Source organism: Eumetopias jubatus, unplaced genomic scaffold (genome assembly GCF_037043125.1).
Source record: "Eumetopias jubatus isolate StellerSeaLion01/CBP00866 unplaced genomic scaffold, mEumJub1_p1.0 scaffold_3, whole genome shotgun sequence".
NCBI lineage: Eukaryota > Metazoa > Chordata > Mammalia > Carnivora > Otariidae > Eumetopias > Eumetopias jubatus.
In genome coordinates, this window is record NW_028274809.1 from 1,832,898 (window position 1) to 1,853,094 (window position 20,197).

General features: G+C 63.1%; 2 protein-coding genes across 4 annotated transcripts; both read right to left on the reverse strand.

Annotated features, from left to right (window-relative positions):
• Positions 1-2,997: 2,997 nt before the first annotated feature.
• On the reverse strand, positions 2,998-12,795 carry RNPEPL1 (arginyl aminopeptidase like 1). 2 transcript variants are annotated; one of them, XM_088021459.1, is made up of 11 exons: positions 12,175-12,795; positions 8,777-8,857; positions 8,203-8,354; positions 7,556-7,672; positions 7,112-7,347; positions 6,780-6,893; positions 6,275-6,387; positions 5,894-6,002; positions 4,705-4,935; positions 4,489-4,631; positions 2,998-4,001 (listed from the first exon to the last, which is right to left on the reverse strand). In XM_088021459.1, the coding sequence occupies exons 1-11, from the start codon at positions 12,703-12,705 to the stop codon at positions 3,714-3,716; spliced, it is 2,115 nt and encodes a 704-aa protein (XP_087877585.1). In that variant the 5' UTR covers positions 12,706-12,795; the 3' UTR covers positions 2,998-3,713. The 2 variants fall into 2 exon arrangements, with proteins under 2 accessions (XP_087877585.1, XP_027960989.1); XM_028105188.2 differs by having other exon boundaries at positions 8,777-8,917.
• Positions 12,796-16,164: 3,369 nt separating this feature from the next.
• On the reverse strand, positions 16,165-17,917 carry DUSP28 (dual specificity phosphatase 28). Of its 2 annotated transcripts, none has more exons than XM_028105193.2 (2): positions 17,411-17,917; positions 16,165-17,192 (listed from the first exon to the last, which is right to left on the reverse strand). In XM_028105193.2, exons 1-2 carry the CDS (start codon positions 17,810-17,812, stop codon positions 17,088-17,090), a joined length of 507 nt encoding a protein of 168 aa, XP_027960994.1. In that variant the 5' UTR covers positions 17,813-17,917; the 3' UTR covers positions 16,165-17,087. The 2 variants fall into 2 exon arrangements, with proteins under 2 accessions (XP_027960994.1, XP_027960993.1); XM_028105192.2 differs by having other exon boundaries at positions 16,165-17,246; positions 17,411-17,916.
• Positions 17,918-20,197: the final 2,280 nt, after the last annotated feature.

The window sequence follows — 20,197 nt, forward strand, 5'->3', positions numbered from 1 at the left end:
GACAGTCTGTGCTGGGTGTGGGAGGTACGCGGGAGCCGGGGCCAGGAGGGCTGATGGGGAAGAGTGGTGGGGAGCAGAGGGGAGGCTGGGGTCCGGGGGCCCAGCTGTGGAAGGAAGGGCGAGCCGAGGGCAGAGTGAGGGCACCTCGATTCATGTGAATGGTGTGTGGCTTTATCTGTCTCTCCGTGACCACCTGGTCTTGAGGAAATTCTGCCACTTCACATTTCCTGTGTACTTACTCTTTAGACTCCTTTGCTAACTCTAGAACATTCTTTGTCCCGTATTCCAGCCCATGAATCCTCTCTGCATTGTGACCTTTCTACCAAGTGTTCTTTTTTTTTGGGGGGGGGTCATTTTTTATGTTAGTGATGGCTCCTTAAATCAGTTTCTAAACCTCTGCCTGGTTCCTTCTGTGTCCCAGTGTCCTGCAAGTGCTGACCCCTGCTTTGTGGCATGTTTCAGCACCCCCCCCCCATGGCCGAGGCTTTCCTTCGTGTTGTGACGTCGTCCTCTGACCATCTGCTTGCTGTTCCCTCGGGTGTAAGTTTGGTCTGGCGCGTGCTGACCCTCTCCCGGGGGGGCCGGGCCAAGCCTTATCTTTAGACCTGAAGTTCTGCCCCAGGCACCCGGCCTTAGGGGAGGGACCTAGCCCCAGTGAGTCCCTGAGAGAGTGGGGACCACTCCTGGGGCGGGCTGGACTGCACAGGACGTGGCTTGAGGGACCCTAGGGCCAGAGAGGCTCCCGGCACATGGGGCACCGCATGCAAGCCCGCGGCCTCCCTCCTTCCTCCCTTGGCTGTCAGCTCTCCTGGCCACGAGAGAGCCGCTGCTCGAGGCCCCTGCTGTCCCCCTTCTGGGCGTCATGCCCCTGGCTCCTTCGACACCGCTCTCCTACCTGCTCGGCTGCTCCCTTCTCTGTCCCGAAAATGCAGCTGTTTCCCAGCGTTCGGCCCTCAGCCCTGCGGGGGTCACTACTGCCACTTGCCACCCCCCTTCCCTGCACATGGTGGGAGGGGCCCGTGCGAGCCCCTCCTCAGCTCTCGCTCATCTCTGGCAAGGTGTCTGGAATGTTCCTGATGTCCTCTGCTTCGTCAGCACGGGTGGCCCCTGAGGAACCACAGAGATGGAAAGCCTGCCCCACCGCCAGCCTGTAGCACAAATGAGAAACACCCCTTGTTGAAAATGCTGGCATTGCAGAGGGTTTGTTGCTGGAGCGCGACTTAGCCCGCGGCCGAGAAGCCGGCCCCAAGGAGGGTGCCCCTCGATCAGAACACAGGGCTCGTGTGCCGTGGCGCGGGGGCGGCCGGGGCCGTGACTGGGAGCCGGAACATTGACAAGCTGTTGTGAGGCGGTGGCGTGACACGGTCAAGGCCAGCCCTGGTGACTCACGGGGCAGACAGTGTGTGAGGCGCTCGCAGGTCTGGCGGGAGCAGCCGCAGCGTGTGTGGGGCACGGGCAGCATGGAGCAAGACTGGGGGGCGGGTGGCAGGGGCTGGGCCACGACAGTACCCCTGGCTTTCAGGCTGCAGGGAAGGGGAGTGTCGAGAGGCCAGGAACGCTGGGCCTCATGGGGCTGGGAGAACGGCCGCTCGCCCCAGAGGGTAGCTCAGGGCTAGGAGGACCGTGACAAGGACAGTGTCAAGGATATGGGCGCCACCCCCCAGTTGTGACGGCTGGGAGCTGCTGCTGCAAAGTCGGGAGAGAGCACGTGGGCACAGCTGGGCAGGCGGGGAGCCAAGCGCACCTAGCGGGGCCCCAGGAAGGTGCCATGGCCGTGGAGCCACGGGCAAGTCCGTGTTTCTGAGAGTCCAATTGCCAAAGAGACCAAGAGCCCAGGACTAAAAAGCGTGGGACAAGAGACTTGCAAACAACCTTCCCTCTTGCAGGGGGGAGGCTGAGAAGGAAGCGCAGCCCCACGGAGGGCTTCTTGGTTGACACCTGCTTCAGGAAGAGAATGGACCTTCCCGAGGGCGGAGCCAGGGGCCACAGAGAGCCTGGGACCGGGCCCCCACTCGCAGGACTGGGTCCCTCGCAGGGTGTGCTAGGATCGCTCTGGGGCTGCCGGGTGTTCCCCCTTCTGTGGGGATGTTGCTGCAGTGGCCCTGTCCCTGTCCCCCGCAGGGCAGGTGACTGGCCTTCCAGTTCACAAGTTTCTGGGTTGAGTGGGCCCCCCTTAGCCCTCGTGCACATCCCCACGTCCCGGGAGACCACCGAGATGCTGGCTGTGGGCTGCACCACGACTGTGGCGGGGGAGGACCGGGCCGTCTTCTGGGGCTGGGGGCGTCTAGAGTGCAGAAGAGTTGGTGGGGTATTGGTGAGCTGGCGGCTGGGCGTGGCGGTGCCGGGGCTGCGGGCCCACCATCTCCGGTCCTCCCACGTCCCGGGCCCCTGTGTAGAGCAGGGCTCTGTGCCTGGGACTGGCCAGTGGCACGGCCCCGTCAGGCTGAGCCCATGGGTGACCCTGAGCAGAGCCCGGACTCAGCCTTCGGTCTCAGGGGCTTCCTCAGTCCCACGGCCCACTGCTTAGTCAGTCAGCCTTCGTGGTGGCCGCCCAAGTGGGAGTGTCCGCCTCATTCCCCCTTCTGGGCCGCACCTGCACCTGTAGCTCCTGCGGCCCCTTGCCTTGGTCACCCAAGACCGACTCGCCCCCACCACGCACCCCTGCCTTTACTCCAGGTTGGGATGGGGGCCACTGCTGAGAAAGGCCCAGAGCTGGGGTGGTGACAAGTGGCCTCCTTTGCTTCGGTGTTTGAGGGTCAGCGGGGAGGGAGCAGAGACCTGGCCCAGGGGCCTGAGAGGGTGGGGGGGTTGGGGGGCTGCTGCAGGTCCTCAGGAGCCTGGGCTGCAGGGCAGGACCTGGGGCCTCTGAGGGCAGAGGAAGACCCTTCAGCCCCCTCAGCCTCCCCTGGCAGAGGACAGACCATGTGCAGCTCCGGGCCCCCGCCCCAGGGGAGCCCCGCGCCCACGGAAGCCGAGTCGGGTGGACAGGCCGGGAGGTTGTTTGCAGAGTGGAGGTTTAATGGGACAGTCATGGCGACCCTGTTGCAGCGGTCCCCGGGGTAGCCCGGCTCGGACTGCCGGGGCCCCCAGGCTCTCCTGGCACGGTGGGCCTAAAAGGAGCACCAGCCCCACCCGTCGTCCTCCCTGTCGGGGTGTTACAGCCACAAGACAGACTGTCCCGTCCCGCTTCCCTGGGGGCCCGGGGCCCCATGTTCCCTGAGGGGTTAAGGCTTTCCGGGGACCCCTCCCCAGGGAGGTCCACCCTCTGCTCAGTGTCCCCTGGCCCTGCACCAAGGGCACGTCTGTGTCCTTGTCCCCTGCCAGGGGCCAGCTGAGGCTGCCGACCTCTGGGGCAGGGGTGCAGGGCTCCGCGGGGCGCAGGCACGCTGTGGGGACAGTGCAGCCTGGACGTCGCGGCACATGTAAGGCACAGTGTGGCAGTTGCCGTGAGGACTGCGGGGCTGTCACCCTGAGGGCGGTGCCCGGCGGTCAGTGTCGAGACAGGGAGGCATGGCGAGTGCTGGCCTCTCTGGGCCTGCAGTGCAAGAGAGCTGGGGAGACCAGGTCCACGGGCTTCGCCGGCCATGAGGAGGTCCCTGGGAGAGCCCGCAGGAGGGGGCGTGGGCCCCGGAGGAGCTCACGCCAGGGCCGAGGCACAGTCACGGCACGCCCGGGCCACGGAAGGCACAATCGTGGTGTCTGGGAGGTCAGGGCTAGGCAGACACGTTGACGTCCCTGAGAGAAATGGCGCTGCTGGGAGGCTCGTCCCCGAGCAACAGGGCCGGCGTGTCTGCGTCCACCTCCGAGTCCACTCCAGCACTGGCCTGCTCCACGCTGGGCTCGGCGCCGGGGCCCAGGCCCTGGGACAGGATCTGCTGGATGGTCCTGCGCAGGTTGGGGTGCAGCCGGCCCTGTGTCTGGTAGAACACCTCCAGGGCAAAGGACTTGAGCGCGCCGGTGCAGAGGTCCTCGTACAGCGGGATGGTGTACATGCGGGACATCTGGGGAGGTGGGCACGCTGTTGCCCTGGCCCCGCCCCCGCCAGCCCAGGCCTGCACTGCCGCACTCAGGCTGCCCAAGGCCTCTCACCCCGCACCCCACTGTGGACCTTCTGCGGAGGCCTCGTTTCCAGGGAGCTTGGACTCAGGGGCACTGACTGGGGACAGCCGTGTAGAGTGGGGAGGCTGGAGCCCCCTGTAGGCCTGGGACCTTCAGACAGCTCTGGGGCCAGGCCAGGTGTGGGACTGCCCACAGGCCCAGGGCCATGTAGGCCTACACCTCCAGACTGTGCTCCCAGCTTTCCCTCTGGAGGACATGGCCTCCCTGAGGACTGACAGGGTCCCAGCTCCTCCCACCTGGTGTGCACCCCCAATGGCAACCGAGACCCCGCACGTCCCCCACCTTGTTCTCCTGGATGCCCAGCCTGTGAGGTGAGAGTGGAGGGCTGGGTGGAGCGGTGGGGGGCGGAGCTTGTGCAGGAGGCCGTACCTGGCTCTCGAGGAACCGCCGGACTCGGTGGAGGTCGGGGTAGTAGTCGTTGCGGACCACAATCTGGAGCCAACGGATGCGGATCTCGGCATTCATTGAGTCCAGCAGGGATGAGTAGCACTTGGACAGGCTCATCACCACCTCTGCGGGGCCATGGGCAGGTCAGGGCTGGGCAGGCACTCCCCACCCAGCCACCCTGGCAGCCGCGGGACCCACCCTGGGGCAGCGGGGACCCATCCAGGAGCCGGTCCAGGAAGAGCGCTGTCTGGAAGGTCCTCCACTTGGAGATGTCAATGGCACTGGCTGAGGCGGCTGCCTGGTCCAGAGGCTCTGCGGTCCACAGCTGGAAGAGGGCCTCCACCGGCCGGGTCAGGCTAGATCCCTGAGACAGGTCCGGCTCAGCCAGCGGTGGGCCCGTGGCATTGAGCCAGCGCTCGAACTCCAGCCCTGCAGGGGCGATACCATCCTGGGGTCCCCACCCAAGCCAGGAGACCCCAGATGCCAAGGCTGTCCCTGGGTGTGACTGTTCCAGGGCCTGGGAGCCCCAGGGCAGAGGCAGCTGGGGAGGCTGGGGTCAGCTCCAGCACCTGCTATCTTAAGCCACAGGAGTGGCTTCTGTGAGGGGGCATGGGGAGGCCAGAAGACTCAGGCTGGTGAATGAGGTTCCCCTGTCCCTCCATGCCTCTCATGGGTACCAAACAGTGAGGCACTTTAAACCCAACCTCAGCGCCAGATAGTGTGGTGGGGGAGGGGGGGGGGCGGTGAATGGCAGGAGTGGCTGTGTGTGGGGGTGCTCTGCAACATAAGGGGGCTGGCCAGCAGCCTGCTCGAAAGCCCTGGGCCGTTCTGGGGGCAGGTGCTGCCCATTCCCCACCCCCGAAAACTCCTGGTGCACTTATTAAAGCTTCCAAAGCAGAGTCACCCTGTCCAGACCCCCCCAGCCACACACACCTCATTGCTCTCCAGCAAACCTTGGCCTCTCCCTAGATGTCAGACCCCTCCAGTCTCTCCTTTGGCCCCAAACCCTTGGACCCCCAGAGATATTTTTATGGGCATCACAAAGGAGCTAGCCTCAGACAGCTCCAAGGCAAACCTCCCTCTGCCCAAGCAATCATGCCCCAGGTCCTCTGCACATACTGCTTAGCTCAGCCTGCTTGACCTCCTCAGGGAAGCCTCCTGGGCCTCATCGGGATAGGAAGCACACTCTCCTCTCTGCACCCATGGTGTCCCAGCCTGAGGCTCACGCCATCTGGCTAGGGTTGGCTGAAGAAGGGACAGTTGAACCCAAGGGGCCTTTCCCTAGGCAGAAGCAGTATCCTGTGCAGTAGAGCGCCCCCCACCCCCATCCTCTGTTCCCCCGGTGGGCTGAGGGTGGCCACGGACACTGGCAAGCAGTGGGCCTCACCTGCTCGGCAGTCCACGCTTTGCTCCTTCAGCTCTGGAAAGAAGCTCAGGAAGGAGTCCAACAGGTCCTGGGCTACCACGCTGGTGAACTTGTACTTCTCCACATAGGCCTGCGCAGGTGGGGCAGGGCTCAGCAGGCCTGCGGGCCGGGCACACCATCCCCCACCAGAGCGGGGTGGGCATAGAGGCACTGTGTGGCCATGTGGGCCTTGCCAAGTGGCTGAAACTGGGAGGGAGCTAGAGGAGGAGGCGGTGTCCTGCCTGTTGCTCCCAGGTCCCCCCTCTCCATGCCAACCTCCAGGACAGGAGGCAGCCTTGGGAGGTGGGGAGGGGCTCAGGGTGGGCAGAGGGCAGGGCTCGTGCCGGGGAGAGGGCTGCTCACTCGGAGGAAGTCGTCAAAGCGCTGGGGGTCTCCGCACAGCTGGGACAGGTAGTACACGAAACAGTAACCCTTCTCGTAAGTAAACAGGTTCATCAGGTGGCTGGGGTTCACTCCTGCAAGGGGAACACCCCTGGCTCTGGGCAGCGTCCCTACCCAAAAGAGGTCTCCTGGGATGGGGTGGGGAGAGCCTGGGGGGCGGGGTCAGGCGCTGCAGGGCAGGAAGGGCCGAGGGCCCTCGCTTATCTGGATGCCCTGGGAGTGCAGTGGTGGGGCCTGCCCTGCCCAGGGAGCCTTGGTAGAAACCGAGAGTGCACACATCACGGTGGCCAGCGCTCAGAGCCCAGGAGAGGCGGTGGCAGGCTGAGGGAGCCTAGGGGAGGCCTTCCTAGGGCTGCGGGCAACCTGGCCTGGCCTTGGCGCTAGCCAGAGGAAGCAAGGGATGACAGGGAGGCCCTGCAGGGTGACGTATGTAGGGCCCGGGGCGAGGCCTGGTGGGAGTGGGTACCTGGCTCCAGCTTGACCTGCAGCTTGCTCACTGGGCTGTCCTCTCCGAGGAGCTTCATCTGCCTGTGTAGGGCATCCAGGCGGAAGGCTGTCTCCAGACAGGTGAAGGCAGCCCCTGGACGGGGGCAGGGGGGCAGTGGAGGCAGGAGGGGGGTGGGCAGCCTGAGCACCTGGGCAGGTTTGAGCTGCTGCCCCAGGTGCTCCCCACCCTGAGCCCTGTGGAGCCGACCCTACTGGACACACACATGTTGGGGGACCACACCCTGGGGGACAGGCTGGGCTCTCGGCCTCCTGCCACCACCCTTGCCACCCTGGGCTGGCCGCAGGTAGTACCGTAGGTCTCAGTGGTGATACGGCGCTGGGCATAGGTGGCCAAGCCCTCGCTCAACCACATCTCCTCCCACGTGGCATTGGTGACTGCGTTGCCGAACCAGCTGTGGGCCACCTCGTGGATGACATCGATGACCAGGAATTCGTCACTCTCCAGGATGGAGGAGATGATGAAGGTGAGGCAGGGGTTCTCCATGGCCACGATGGGGAAGGAGGGAGGCAGGAAGACGATGTCGTACCTGCTCAGGGCGGGAGGGCGGGCAGATGACCCCAGAGGGTCATGGGCCTGAGTGGTGAGCGGCACTTCCTCCCCAGAAGGTCAGACACGGGGCCCTCCTTGTAGGCCCCCGTTTACTCCTCAGGAGGGCGGGACTTGCCCTCTGGCCATCCCCCCCCCCCGCCCCCGCCCCCCGTAGCCAGCCAGGCTCCCAGGCGCCCAGGACATACCTGCCCCACATGTACGGCCCGTACAGGCGCTCGGCCGCGCTCAGCCACTGCTCCACCGCGCCCGACAGCTTGCTGGTAGCCGTGGGCAGGAGGCACGGCTCGGCCCACACACGGCTCCTATCACGGGGCAGAGAGGGTGGGCAGAGGCTGACCAGCCCCCACCCCGCTCACCCACCAGGCCTTCCTTCTCCTTCTGGGCCCAAATAGCACCCACACCTCAGAAAGCGCCCAGCCCGCTGCCCCACCTCACTTGAGGGCTACCATGCAGGCCCTTCCCACAACAGCCAAGCCACACGCCGAGGTGGGGCTGGGTTCCTTCTGTCACTGAGTTGAAATCACCCGCCCAAGCCTGAGGGTGCGTCAGATGTTGTGTGGCCCCAGCAGGAGAATGGGCTTGAGGAGGGCACTAGGGAGGCCGAGGGCCCCAGCTTCTGGTCTGGGGGTGGGTGGGGTGAGAGGAGCCTGGCAGGGATGGCCTCTGGTGGAGGCCAGAAAAGGCGGGGCGCAGGGCTGGTCCCCATGCTGCGGGGTCCCCAGCGGGGCAGCCACAGATGCGGGCCCCATGCCTGGCCCGTGGCGGGACTTCCCCAAAGCCTGGGCCCCCGGTGGCAGCAGCTGCTGCAGGAAGCAAGCAGCAGTGGCCCTACCTAGGCCCGATGTCTGCCGGCTGCAGGTCCCCGGCCACGAGGGCCACGAGGTAGGCGGGCACAGGGTGCTCCATGTGGAAGCGGTAGACGCCTTCCTCCTCCACGTAGGTGCTCTGTGTGGCGCTCATCAGCACCTGCACCCCCGACGGGGCCTGCATGTGAGGAGGCCCCACCCATCAGGGCACCCCATGTCCTTGATGGGGAACCCCATGCTCTGGTGGAAAATTCTACAACCCAGTCAGGGCACCCATATCATGATAAGAAACCCCACATCCCCCAACAGGGCACCCCATGTCCATGATGGGAAATCTCATGCCCCCTGTCAGGGGCTGACCCGTCTCCAATGGCAACTCCACACCCTGGGTCAGGAAACCCCATATCCGTGGTAGGGAGCCCCACATCCCTGACGGGGAGCCCCACAACTGGGGCTTGGGAGCCACATCCCTGTCAGGGCACCTCTCATCACAAAGAGCCCCCACGCTCTGCTGGGAACCCCTATCAGGCTGCCCCTTCCCACATGAGGGCTCCTTCCTGGAGGGTGGCGAGAAGGCAGGCCAGGCCAGGGGACGCTGACCTTGACAACAGCCGAGTAGGTGCACTTGACGGCGGGCGTGTCGAAGCAGGGGAAGAAGGAGCGGTTGCACACCGAGTGGCCCTGGGTGAAGACGAAGGGCTTGGCGTTGCCATAGGTCAGCTCGGGGTCCAGCCACCAGATCTGCAGGCAGGCGGTGGGCAGGGCATCAGCCAGTGCCACCGTCGCCACCACAGCGAGGCAAGAGGGGGCCCTGTCCCACCAGAAGGTGGCACGTGGGGACGCCAGGACACCCCTGCCAACCATGCTTTGCTTCCGGGAAGCTGGGCAGGTTTCCTGGAAAGAGCAGGGCCATAGGAGCGGCCCCAAACCTGTGGACCTGCTCAGGCTTCTCGGCCCAGAGCCTCTGGGGGCAGCAGCTGGAGAGGAAGACAGCGGGGGCCCGGGAGGAGATGGCCTGATTGGGCTCCTCCAGGGCCAAGAGCCGCTCCTGGTCACTGTCGCCTACCTGCCCCTCAGGCAGGCAGGGCAGCTGACCCAGAGCATGGCCAGCAGGAGGCCAGGCACCCAGGAGCCAGCTCAGGGGGGTCTCCAGGCCCCAGCCCCTCATCCCAGCTTCCGATGGGAAACTGAAGCACCGTCCAAGACCCAAGTCCAAATTCTCATGGGCTGGCAGCGAGGAAAGGGAGCCAAGAACTGAAAATGGGAGAAAACCAGAGCTTCCTGATGACTCCACATACTGGAAGGGAGCTCCTGAAGCCCTGAAAATGGGACCAGGCACGTGGAGAGGAATGGGCTGGGCAGGCCGGGAGTGGCCTTGGGAGGGCCACTGTGGCATATGCAGCGCCCTGAATCTGCTCTTCCCACACTCCCCTCTGCCGGCACATGATCGCTGGAGCACACTGGATTGTTCCTTGTCTGCTTCGGTGACCAAGCACACAGGGGTCCTCCCAGGAACCCCCCACAGCCTCTGCAAGTGATGGGTCCGTGGAACCCACGGCCGCTGCTGGCCACCCGCAGTGTTTCATGCTGAGATCACAGGAGTGGTGGACCGCCACGCCCAGGAGGGGCTGCCCTTCTCGCAGACCACGAACCCAAGTGGATTCCCAGACTTGGCAGGGCTACCTATCTGGTTCTGGCCAGACTCCTGGTCAACGTTCATCGGCTTCTTTAAAACTTCCTTTTGGCTTTCCCCTCACTAAGGGACGCTTGCAGTGGTAGTTTCTTTTTCTGCTGACCCCCCAGGCTGCCCTGGATGTACAGAAGGCCTGTCTGGGGAGCCTGTTCAAAAACTGCAGAGTCCTGGGCCCCACCCCAGAACTGCCAGGGGCCAGCACCCAGGAATCTCCGTTAAGGAGACTCTGCAGTGGATCCTGCTACAGGTGGTCCTTGGCCCATGCTGGGGATGGGCCCCTGCAGTCCCCCAGACCCCCTTCAACCTCGCTTTCCCCTCTCACACCTGCTCCCCCACCACAGCCTCCCCTCCCACTGACCCCTCCCTTCCCTGGGGCCCTCCTCAGGTTCCGCCCATCTCAGGCCTCCGCCTGTCCACTTCTCAGCCCAGCCAGAGAGGGCCCATCCAGCACTGGTCTCCCCTTAGCCTACCAGAGACCAGTGGGGTCCACAGTCCTCCCTGGACGTAGTGGACTGGGGCAAACCCCCAGGCGGGGAGGGCTCTGCCCCGGGGCTGAGCCACCAAATCCTTTCAGGGTGCAGGGGCAGAGATGCAGCTGCTGAGGGGCTGGTGAGGGCATGGGCTACTGACTCCAGACACCACAGTAAAGGAAGAAAGCTCTTCTTGCTGGGGGTTGGGGGGTAGGGGGGGTTCAGGAATGGGATCCAAGAGACAAACTGCCTGTGGAGGTGTGGGGCCCCACTGCCAGGAAGCAGCATCTGCACCTGGCACACAGACAGGTTTAGGGATCTAGGCCTGAGTCCTAGAACAAGCCAGGAAGACGGGGGACTCCGTGCACAGACCCTGAGCCCTGTGGTGTTCCTGCATGATGGAGGGTGCCCCAGGGTCAGACACCAAACCCTCTGTCCTCTGCAAGTGATCCAGCTTGCAGGCCAGGCCCCTGTCCCCAAGCCCACAGCTGCACCATCTGTGGGGACCATGACGCCCCTCCCTGCTCCAGCCCCCAGGCCACAGAAAGCCCAGGGATGACGGCTGCTCTTGTTGGCCTGACCCGATCCCCAGCAGCCTGCCAAGGGTCCTGGACCCACCATTCTGCTGGTCAGGGTCTTGAGTGGCCCAGACACAAGGGCTCCAAGCTCACAGATCAGGGTCAGGGAGAAGCACGTCTCTTCGTTCTCAATGCCATGCCGGAAGGCATATCTGCCGCCTGTCAGAGCCCCAGATGACCTGAGCAGGCAGCCGGGACCAGCAGCTAGCACACTCATGGGAGCTCAGGGTAGGCAGTGAGGTGGTGGGGCCTGCTGAGGGTTCCTGGGAATCACACAGGAGCCCACAGGTGTGTGTCTGGTCTGGGCTCTTCCCACCCAGACCGTCACCTTGGTGGCCCCTGGCCGGATGCCACCACACCACCTGTCCCTTTTTGCATGCTACAGACAGTGACAGATGGAACCCCCCAAGACCTCTCAGAGCTGTGTGCATGCTGTGTACGTGGGGGGAACCCAGGGAACCCCCATGCCACAGGGGTGAAAGGCCCTGCTCCATCCTAAAAGCCTCACCGTGGCAGAAGGGGTGCTGCAGCCACCGAGCCAGACCTGAGCCACCTCGGCTTTCTGGCAGAGCCTTTGGGGCATTGGGTGTTCCGTGCCCAAAGCCCGGCAGAGCCTACGTGCTTGTCTGCGGGGGCACCCAGCTGCAGCCCCGGCCAATCCTCACCCAAAAGGCCCAAGGCACAGAGCCAAGCCGGCCCTCTCCGGCTCTGGCAGCTCTGTACAGCCGTCACAGCCACCTCCAGAGAATAGATCAGCTGCCCCCAAGTCCTCTGAAGACCTAGGTCACACGGAGGCCCTTCCACGTCTGACACCTCCCCCTAGCCTGCCCCGGTGCGGGGCTCGGGCAGATGTATGGACTGACTTGTACCCATCGGAAGCTGCCCTGGCCCCAGGCAGGGACAACTCTGGCACAACTGAAAGGGGAGGCCTCCCTTGGTGGCATGCTGTCCCCTGCCCCCACCACCCACTGGCCAGCACCGGGACTCTCACTTTGTCCAAGGCTCCTAAAAACTCCCCAGGCATCCGCTGTAAATCGCTGAGAGCACCTGAACAGGACTCCAGGGCCAGGAGGAGGAGTGCCAGGCCGGAGGCCACGGACGCCCCAGGGCCAGGCTGGCCCCGGCCTCTCCGCAGGTGCCCCAGGCGCAGAGCCCAGGTTAAGGCCCCCTCACCTGGCAGCGCGAGGAGAGGCTGCCGGGGGACCACCCTGGGCCCAGACCCCCCTCCGCCCCCCGCCCCAGCCCCAGCGGACTCACTGCCGGGGCGTCGGTCGAGGTGTAGCGCAGGATGACCTGGAAGGGCTGGTGCGCCTGCAGCTCGGGCGGCAGCGTGACGGTGAGCGAGGAGCCGTAGTCGGTGAACGGGTCCACCCTGAAGGCCAGCGGGCAGCAGGCGGGCTCCGCGCCGGGCGCCTCGGGGAAGGCGGGCAGCGGGGGCGGCGGCGCGGGCCCGGGTTCGGCGGCCGCGAACGCGAAGGCGCAGGGGGGCTCGGCGGCGGCGGCGGCGGGGGCGCGGCGGAAGGCGGCCGAGTGCAGGCGCAGGGCCGGGTGCGCGTCGAGCACGAGCGCGCGGGGCGCGGGCCGTAGCGCGCACAGCTCGAGCACCAGGCAGCCGGCCAGCTCGCGCGCCTCGGGCCGCAGCTCCAGGCCCAGCTGCAGGTGGCGGAGGCGGAAGAGCTGCGCGCTGGAGGCCGAGGCCACGTCCAGGGCGGGCGGCGGCTCCGGCGGCGGTCGGGCGGGTGCGGCCTCGGCGCCGGGCGCCTTGCAGCAGCAGCACTGCGCCGCCATAGCCGCCCGCGCTAGGTGAAATCCATGGGCGGCGGCGCGGGGAGCGGGCAAGGGGCGCCGGGCGGCGGCGGTGGCGGCGGCGGGGCGCGGGCACAACAGGAAGTCGCGCCGGGAGCCGCCCGGCCCGGCCCCGTGCCGTGCACCGCCCAGCTCGGGCTCCGCTCGGCCGCCGCCGGGGGCGCTGTGCGCCGGGCCGGGCTGGGGAGCAGGGGACGCAGTGCGCACGGGACTGGGGTGGGGGCGGACGAGGGAGCCGTGCGCGGGGGCCCCCGAGGTCCGGGGCGCTATACTGGGGGCCGGGCCGGGGAGCGGGAGGCGCTGTGCGCGGGAAACCTGGGAGCGGGGGACGCCGTGTGCGGGTCCGGGGGCAATGTGAGGTAAGGTTAGGCCGGGTTGGAAGCCGGGGGAGCTGTATGCGGGGGAACTGGGGGCAAAGCGCGCGGGCCCGGACAGCAAGCCGGGGTGGGGGTGGGGGGTCCTGGGCGCGGGTGCCGGGGGTGTTGTGCACTGGAGGATCAGGGCGCACAGGGGCCCGGCTTCCCAAGCCCTGTGCTCTTCTGACCCGGCTCCTGGGGGTTGCTGTGGGTCAGGTTCCTGGGGCAACAGCTGCCTAGTGCAGTCTCTGCTTCTGCAAAGCCAGGAAGTGTATACACGCCTCCCTCACCGCCGCCCCCATGAGACCAGTGGTCTGTGTTGTGGGCCATGTGGAGCTCCGGGGCCCTTAGGGCTGTGCTGTCTGATAAGGTAGTACTAGCCGTGTGTGGCTATTTAGATTTAAATGAAATACAGTTATAAGTTTAGTTCCTCCCGGGCATAGCCGTATTTCAAGGTCTCCACGTGTGTGTAGGATACTGTGTGGCTAGTGGCAACTGTGTTGGTCCGAGTGGATATTCCATCATCGCAGAAAGTGCTGTCTTAAGGGCTGGCTGGGCCCTGGAGGCCCCACTGTTGAGCAGGAGAGTGCTGGGGCAGTAGCAGGGATCTGGCCCCATCCCGCCTTGCAGGGTCCTGTCCCCAGGCCTGGGCCCAGAGGAGAGGGCTGCACACCAGGGAGGCTTCAAGATCCACCAGAAGCCATGGAATGAGAGGGGCCACCAAGATGGTGCTGTTACCATGATGTTAAGAATTCACATCTTTGGGGAGAAGGAGCTCTGGGGCCCGGAAGGGCATCCAGGAGTCTCACACACTGCTCTCCTCTGCGCCATCGTGGTGTGGGGCAGACGCTGCACCCAGCCAGGCATCATCCCCAAGTAGTCTTTAATCCTCTGGACTCTGTTCCTGTCTGTAACCCATGTGATGGCGCCCACCTTCCTCCCTGGGAGTGGGGGAGGGGTGGGAGGAATGGTTGGCTGGGAGGGAGGACCAGGTCCACCCATGTGGAGCACATGCACTGAAGCATTGCTTTAATTTTCCCTTGGGTCCTCTTAGCTGGGGTAACAACCCCAAACCCCCCAGGAATCCCAGGGCTCCTGCAGTCACCTGGAGGAGGAGGTCAGTTCTACGTCTAAGACTCAAGAGAGGAGAGAGCTGGGGTCTAATTGGTCCTCTCTGAGTTCACGTGGCCCAGTGCCTGCCCACGTGGTGGTGTTCCTGAGGTGCCAAGGGCGAGGGTTTTAGATTGTATTCCCAGTCTTAGGAGCTTCTCTGAGCCCCTTCCCCGAGGCCAGTTGGTTCAGGCTGGAGGAACATCGGCATTGCACGCGGGTAGCCACACTAGCCTGCCCTCGTCCCCTCATGACCAACCACCTGTGCCCTCAAAAGCCATCAGGGGCTTCTTGTCTTCCCGGTCCCCTGGACTTGGGGAACAGGGGTTACATCTCATCCCTTCTCTTCTGGAGGGCGCTGTGTATCTCTCCAAGGCAAATTCTGCCCATAGGACGGGTGGAGTCGGGCAGCCTTGCTGGTCCACAGCTGTTACCCCCTCTCCTCCCAGGGTGGAGGTGCCTGCTAACCCACATTTATGTAAGGAACCGACATAAGCCAGTTTTAGAGCAAACACATCTGTTTTGCAGGACTAAAGGCAGCCCACTAAGGCACCTTGTGAACTGTGAGGCCCACAGGTGGAGGGCTGTGATTGTCCTCATTTCCACCTTGTCTCTGCCTTCAGCATAGCGCCGAGGCCCTTCCCCGTAGCCGGTCTGGCTGCCCTCCCTTACCCTGCAGCAGGAGCCTGCATTACACTCCAGCCCTCCGGAAAGCTGGAAAGCCCGCTGTCCAGGGGAGCGGGGTTGGGAGCAGCTGCAGTGCACTTCTCCCCTCTCCCCACCCTGACCTGACCCAGGGAGAGGAAGGTGGAATCGGGGCTCTCAGAGGCTGGGGTTTCTCCCACAGGAATTGCCATACTCCAGTCTTCTGGTGATCAAATCCTAGCTGGCTTGGGTGGGCTGAAGCAGTCAACACTGCCTACACCCAGCCTTCCCCTAATGCTCATGGACTGGCACCACCATTCAGGTGCACTGTGCCAGGGAGGGGACGGGTCCCTGCCTCCCCTGCTGGGAGGTGCACGTGGAGGCAGGCAGAGGTCCTCGGGAGAACAGGGCCCCTAGTAAGAGCTTCTCAAACAGAACTGGAGGGTAAAACACTGATGTGGCCCACAGATGTCTTTCCACCTGGCTCAGCTCTGTCGCCTTGCACCTTCGTTATCCAGAGCCAGGGAAGGGTGCCCTGAGCATGCTGGGTAAAAACTTGGACTCAGGTCCCGGTAAACTGCTCGGCTCACCTCCAAGCCACTGTAACCTCGCCTGCCGAGTGGACACAGTGGCCGTAGCCCCTGTATGGAAGGGGGTTGATGGCAAGGTGCCATGAGCTCTGAGTGGCTTGGAGAGAGTGAGGCAGCCCGCAAGCCCCGCACAAAGGCGGTAGGAGGTGGCTCGGCCGCAGTGAGCTACAGGCAGGTCATGACAGGCTGCAGCAGGTGGGGGCAGGAGCTGCTGACTGGTGGTATTGCCAGGGGCTGGGTGCCCACCTCCAAGGTGTGGTATATGCTTGCAGCCAGGGACCAACAGGGTGTCACTCCTGTCACAGTCAGAACCCAGGTGTCGGTGTAACGGGGGGGTGGGGAGGGGGCGCCTTTCATGGCCACATCCCAGGGCCTCACTCACAAAGTGTGAGTTTCCCATCCCCACAACTTTGGGCTCTGCTGGGTCAGAGGTTTTGTTCCCAGGTATGATGCTTCTACCAGGGACACAGGTGGCAGGCTGAGATGGCAGGCTGAGACACCACCTGACCACTTTGGGCTCCTCAGGCCACGGAGGCAACAGGCAAGTCCGGGGCTGCTGGGCTCCGGACATTCTCCTGATGCCCCCAGTACTCCCCGCTGAGGACGAGGTGAGGAAGGCCACGGCCCCAGTGCAGACAGGGCCACTCAGGGCCCTTCAGAATGGAGGCTCGAATCACCTCACCAGGAAAAGACCAGGACCAGCGAGGTGCTGGCTGAGGAGAAGAACATGAAATGAGTAGTGGGGAGGGGAAATATTAAACACTAATTATGATATTTTATTACCTTGATATGTATATAGTGGCATATATTAACCGGGGGCTGTATTGTCGTAATTTATATTATAAGCCAGTTTCCCCCCCTTTTCCCCTCCTGCTATCTTATTTTAGAGGTGTTGATAGTGATTAATTTTCTGGTATAGTCTTTAGACCATAGGATCCAGGTGAGGTGTGCCTGAACCAAGAGAGGCATTGACATGCTCAGACACATAGGTGGTGAGTGCATCTTTGACACGAGGGTGGCTGTGGGATGTGAGGCCGGGGCTCAGTGCTGTTGTGGAAACTGGGAGGTCAGTAAGGTCGGAGGTGGGCACAGGCGCTAGGCTGTGGTCAGGCAGCCTCACATCCCAGCCTGTGTGGCAGCAGTTACAGGTCTGGATTCTGCGCCAGATTGTGAGATGAGACCAGTGTGAGGTCTGGGAAAAGCCCTGTGGTTCCAACAGTGGCAGGCACAAGGCTTTGCCAGCATTGCTGGTGTCCTCCAGGAGTTGCCAACATCAGAGTGGCAGGCGGCCAGGACTGCGGTGGGGGGTCTCCGAGACTCCCATACTTTCCCATCTCCTGATTTTGGCTCCCTGGCCTTGCCTTCTGTATTAAATACCTTTCTGCCTAAAATTCCTCACGTGGTTTGGATTTTCCTGACCAAGGCCTCTCTGGTAAACCTGCTGACCAAGGAAGGGACGCTTCCAGTCCCCTCTTCAAGTGGATACACTCCCGCCGTACTGTCAAACGGGACAGAAACGCGCAGCATTTCAGGAAGAATCGGAAAATGAAAACTGTGCGACAGTAAGGAAGGAGGAGAAACACCCCCTCCAGTCAGCGCTTCAACTGCCTCCAACTCCATGCACCCTGCATCGGGGGCTGGGCGCTCTCCAAGGGCTGAAGGACTAGGGCTCATTCTGGAGCTCATCTCCTCTAGTTCCGGAGCACGGTCCCGAGGGCTCCCCGGACAGGCAGGGCAGGGACTGCAGGGCCTCCTCGTACTTCTGCAGCTGAGACCAGAAACCCGGGTTGGGCTCGGCCACCGGGCGGGCGCTCTTCACGGCCTGCGTACGGACAGCAGAGGCTGACCTCAGCGCCTCGAGGTGCTCCGCGCCCCTAACGCCGGGAGGCCCGCCCACCCGGGAGGCCCGCCCCACCCGGGAGGCCCGCCCCACCCGGGAGGCCCGCCCACCCGGGAGGCCCGCCCCACCCGGGAGGCCCGCCCCACCTGGAAGGCCCGCGCCAGGCTGAGGCCGCGGTGCCGCATGAGGTAGGCGGTGCAGACGGCGGCCGAGCGGCTGCGGCCGTTCTTGCAGTAGACAAGGCAGGCGCCGCCGGCGCGCACCGCAGCCTCCATGGCGGCGCAGGTGGGCTCCAGGTGCGCCAGCAGGTCCTCGGCCGGGTCGTCGAACACGGGCACGCGCAGCTCGGCCACGCCGGGCGTGCACGGGCCGGGCTGCTGGCGCGAGACGTTGACGCACAGGGTGACTCCCGCGCGCGCCAGCAGCTCCGGCGCGGCCGCGGTGCGCGCAGTCCCGAGGAACAGCGAGGGGGCGACGCGCACGAACGGCGGTGGCGCGGGCGAGGCGACCCCGGAGACCTCGCGGCGGCTGGCTTGTCGCGGGTCCATGACCCGCGCCCGGACGCCCGGTCCGCGGGACTAGTTTGGGCGGCCGGGCGGCCCGCCGGGCACCCCCGGGGTCCTAAAGGCCTCCGAGGGTCCCACCCGCGGGGCCCTGGCTGCCTCCGCATTGGCCGGGCAGAGCGGGGCTCATCCTCTGATTGGCTGCGGATGGGGATGGCGGCCATTGGCTGGGCTCGTGGTCCGGCGGGCGAGTGGGATTGGCCGCAGCGTGGCGGGCGGGGCCGGGTCGTTGGGATGCATGGGCGGTCCCTGGCGGGACGTAGAGGACCCGGACCCGCGATCCTGCGCGGGAGGCCGGTGTTCTCGCCCGGGCATCCTGGGCTGGATAGACCGTGGCCGGGGCCGACCTGCGAGGCTGGGCCTCTAGAGCTGCAGTGCCTGTCCCTGCGCCCGGGGTGGGGGGTGGCTCACCGATGCGGGCACCCGTCCCGGAGCGGATCTGGCCGTGGAGGGGGCGGGTAGCGGAGCCCCAGCTGGGCTCGGGGAGGTGGGCTTCTCCAGCTGCCATGCGGAGGACAGGGCCTCCCCTCCAGTATCTTCTATATCGTTTTGTTGGTAGGCTGTCTGGCTTCGCTTCCTCTTAGGAACTGATAACTGTATTGCTGGCCGAGGTGCCTTTTAGTACAGCTTTATGTTTGTTCCCTTTTATCTGCTTTCCTAATAAATTGCCCTTTGTAATTTCTGCATTTTATTTTCCCTTTTATTGTAAAACACAGTTCATATGAAATAAAACTATTTGCTGTTAAATTTTCATTTCTTCATATACCAGTATTTTTATTTTTCTTAATTTTTGGTTCATCACTCTTTTAAAAAAGTTAACATCGTTTAGGGGCTTCTGGGTGGCTCAGTGGGTTGTGTCTGCCTTCAGCTCAGGTCATGATCAACAGGTCCTGCAGGTCCTGGAATCAAGCCCCGATTTGAGCTCCCTGCTCAGCGGAGAGTCTGCTTCTCCCTCTCCCTCTGCCACTCCCCCCTCCCTCCGCTTGTGCGTGTGCTCTCACAAATACATTCTTAAAAAAAACCCACATCATTTAATGTCCACATAGTTGCCACATAAGACTTACTCAGGTTTTTCTGATGGCCGGTGTCATTCAGGGACGTCTTTCCGGGATCCGTTTCAGTGAAAAGTAGCTATCTTGCAACCCTGTATACAATGCTATTGCACTTTGTTTTATTCTAATAATAGTAAATGTTTTTTTTCTGATTCATCTGTAACAAAACATCACAAACTCGGTGGCTTAAAACAACAAGTTTATTTTTTCCTGTGTGTTTAGGGTCTCCAAATCTCCCTCTTATCAGGACACTAGTCATTTAGTTTAAGGCACATCCTAATCCAGTATGACTTCTTGACTTGATTAGTTGCAAAGACCCTATTTCCATATAAGGTCGTTCACAGGTACCAAGGCTTAGGATTTAAACTTGATGTTTTGGGGGGATGCCATTCAACCTGCAACAGATGGTATGGTTTACCAAATTTGTAGGATATCTTGAAGTTGACCATTTCTCTCTCTTTTTAAAGATTTTATTTGACAGAAAGAGAGCGAGAGAGGGAACACAAGCCGGGGGAGTGGGAGAGGGAGAAGCAGGCTCCCCACTGAGCAGGGAGCCTGAGGAAGGGCTTGAACCCAGGACTCTGGGATCATGACCTGAGCCGAAGGCAGACGTTTAACTGACTGAGCCACCCAGGCGTCCCTCTTTCTCTTTTCATAGCAAAGGAATTTTATTTTATTTTTAAAGATTTTATTTATTTTAGAGACAGAGCAGGAGTGGGGGGAGGAGCAGAGGGAGAAGCAGACTCTGCACTGAGCAGAGCCCCATGTGGGGGACATGATTCCATCATCCTGAGATCATGACCTGAGCGGAAATCAAGAGTCAGACATTTAACCCACTGAGCCACCCAGGCGCCCCCGAAAGGAATTTTAAAGACAGTTTAGTCTGTGCTTATAATTCCCAAGCTGCAATGGGAGGGAGCAGGGCAGAGAGATGGGACCTGAGGGGGAAGGATAAGAGGTAGAGAGGGGATCCAGGAACCCAGGTAGGTATGAAGGGAGAAGAGAGGTGAATTGGGAGATAGAGGGCTGGAGGAAGCACCCCAGAACCCTAGCCAGAATCTACCCACTGGGGAAGGGACTGGGCATATGGGCTTTGCGTATCCCTTTCCCCATGTTCTAAAGGGCAGCCTGGGCTGAGGACCCTGGACGCCGCGCCTGCAGAGAGCCCCACCTTTCTCAGAGGCTCCAGTGGCTTCAGTTGCGGAAAGCCCTTAGCCGTCTCCCACCGCTGTGCCTCTGCGCCTCCTAGTCTAGTTTACTGCGCGCCTTCCCGTTTGGAGAGCTCCTGCGCATCCTCTGAAGCCCTATTCAGGACTCC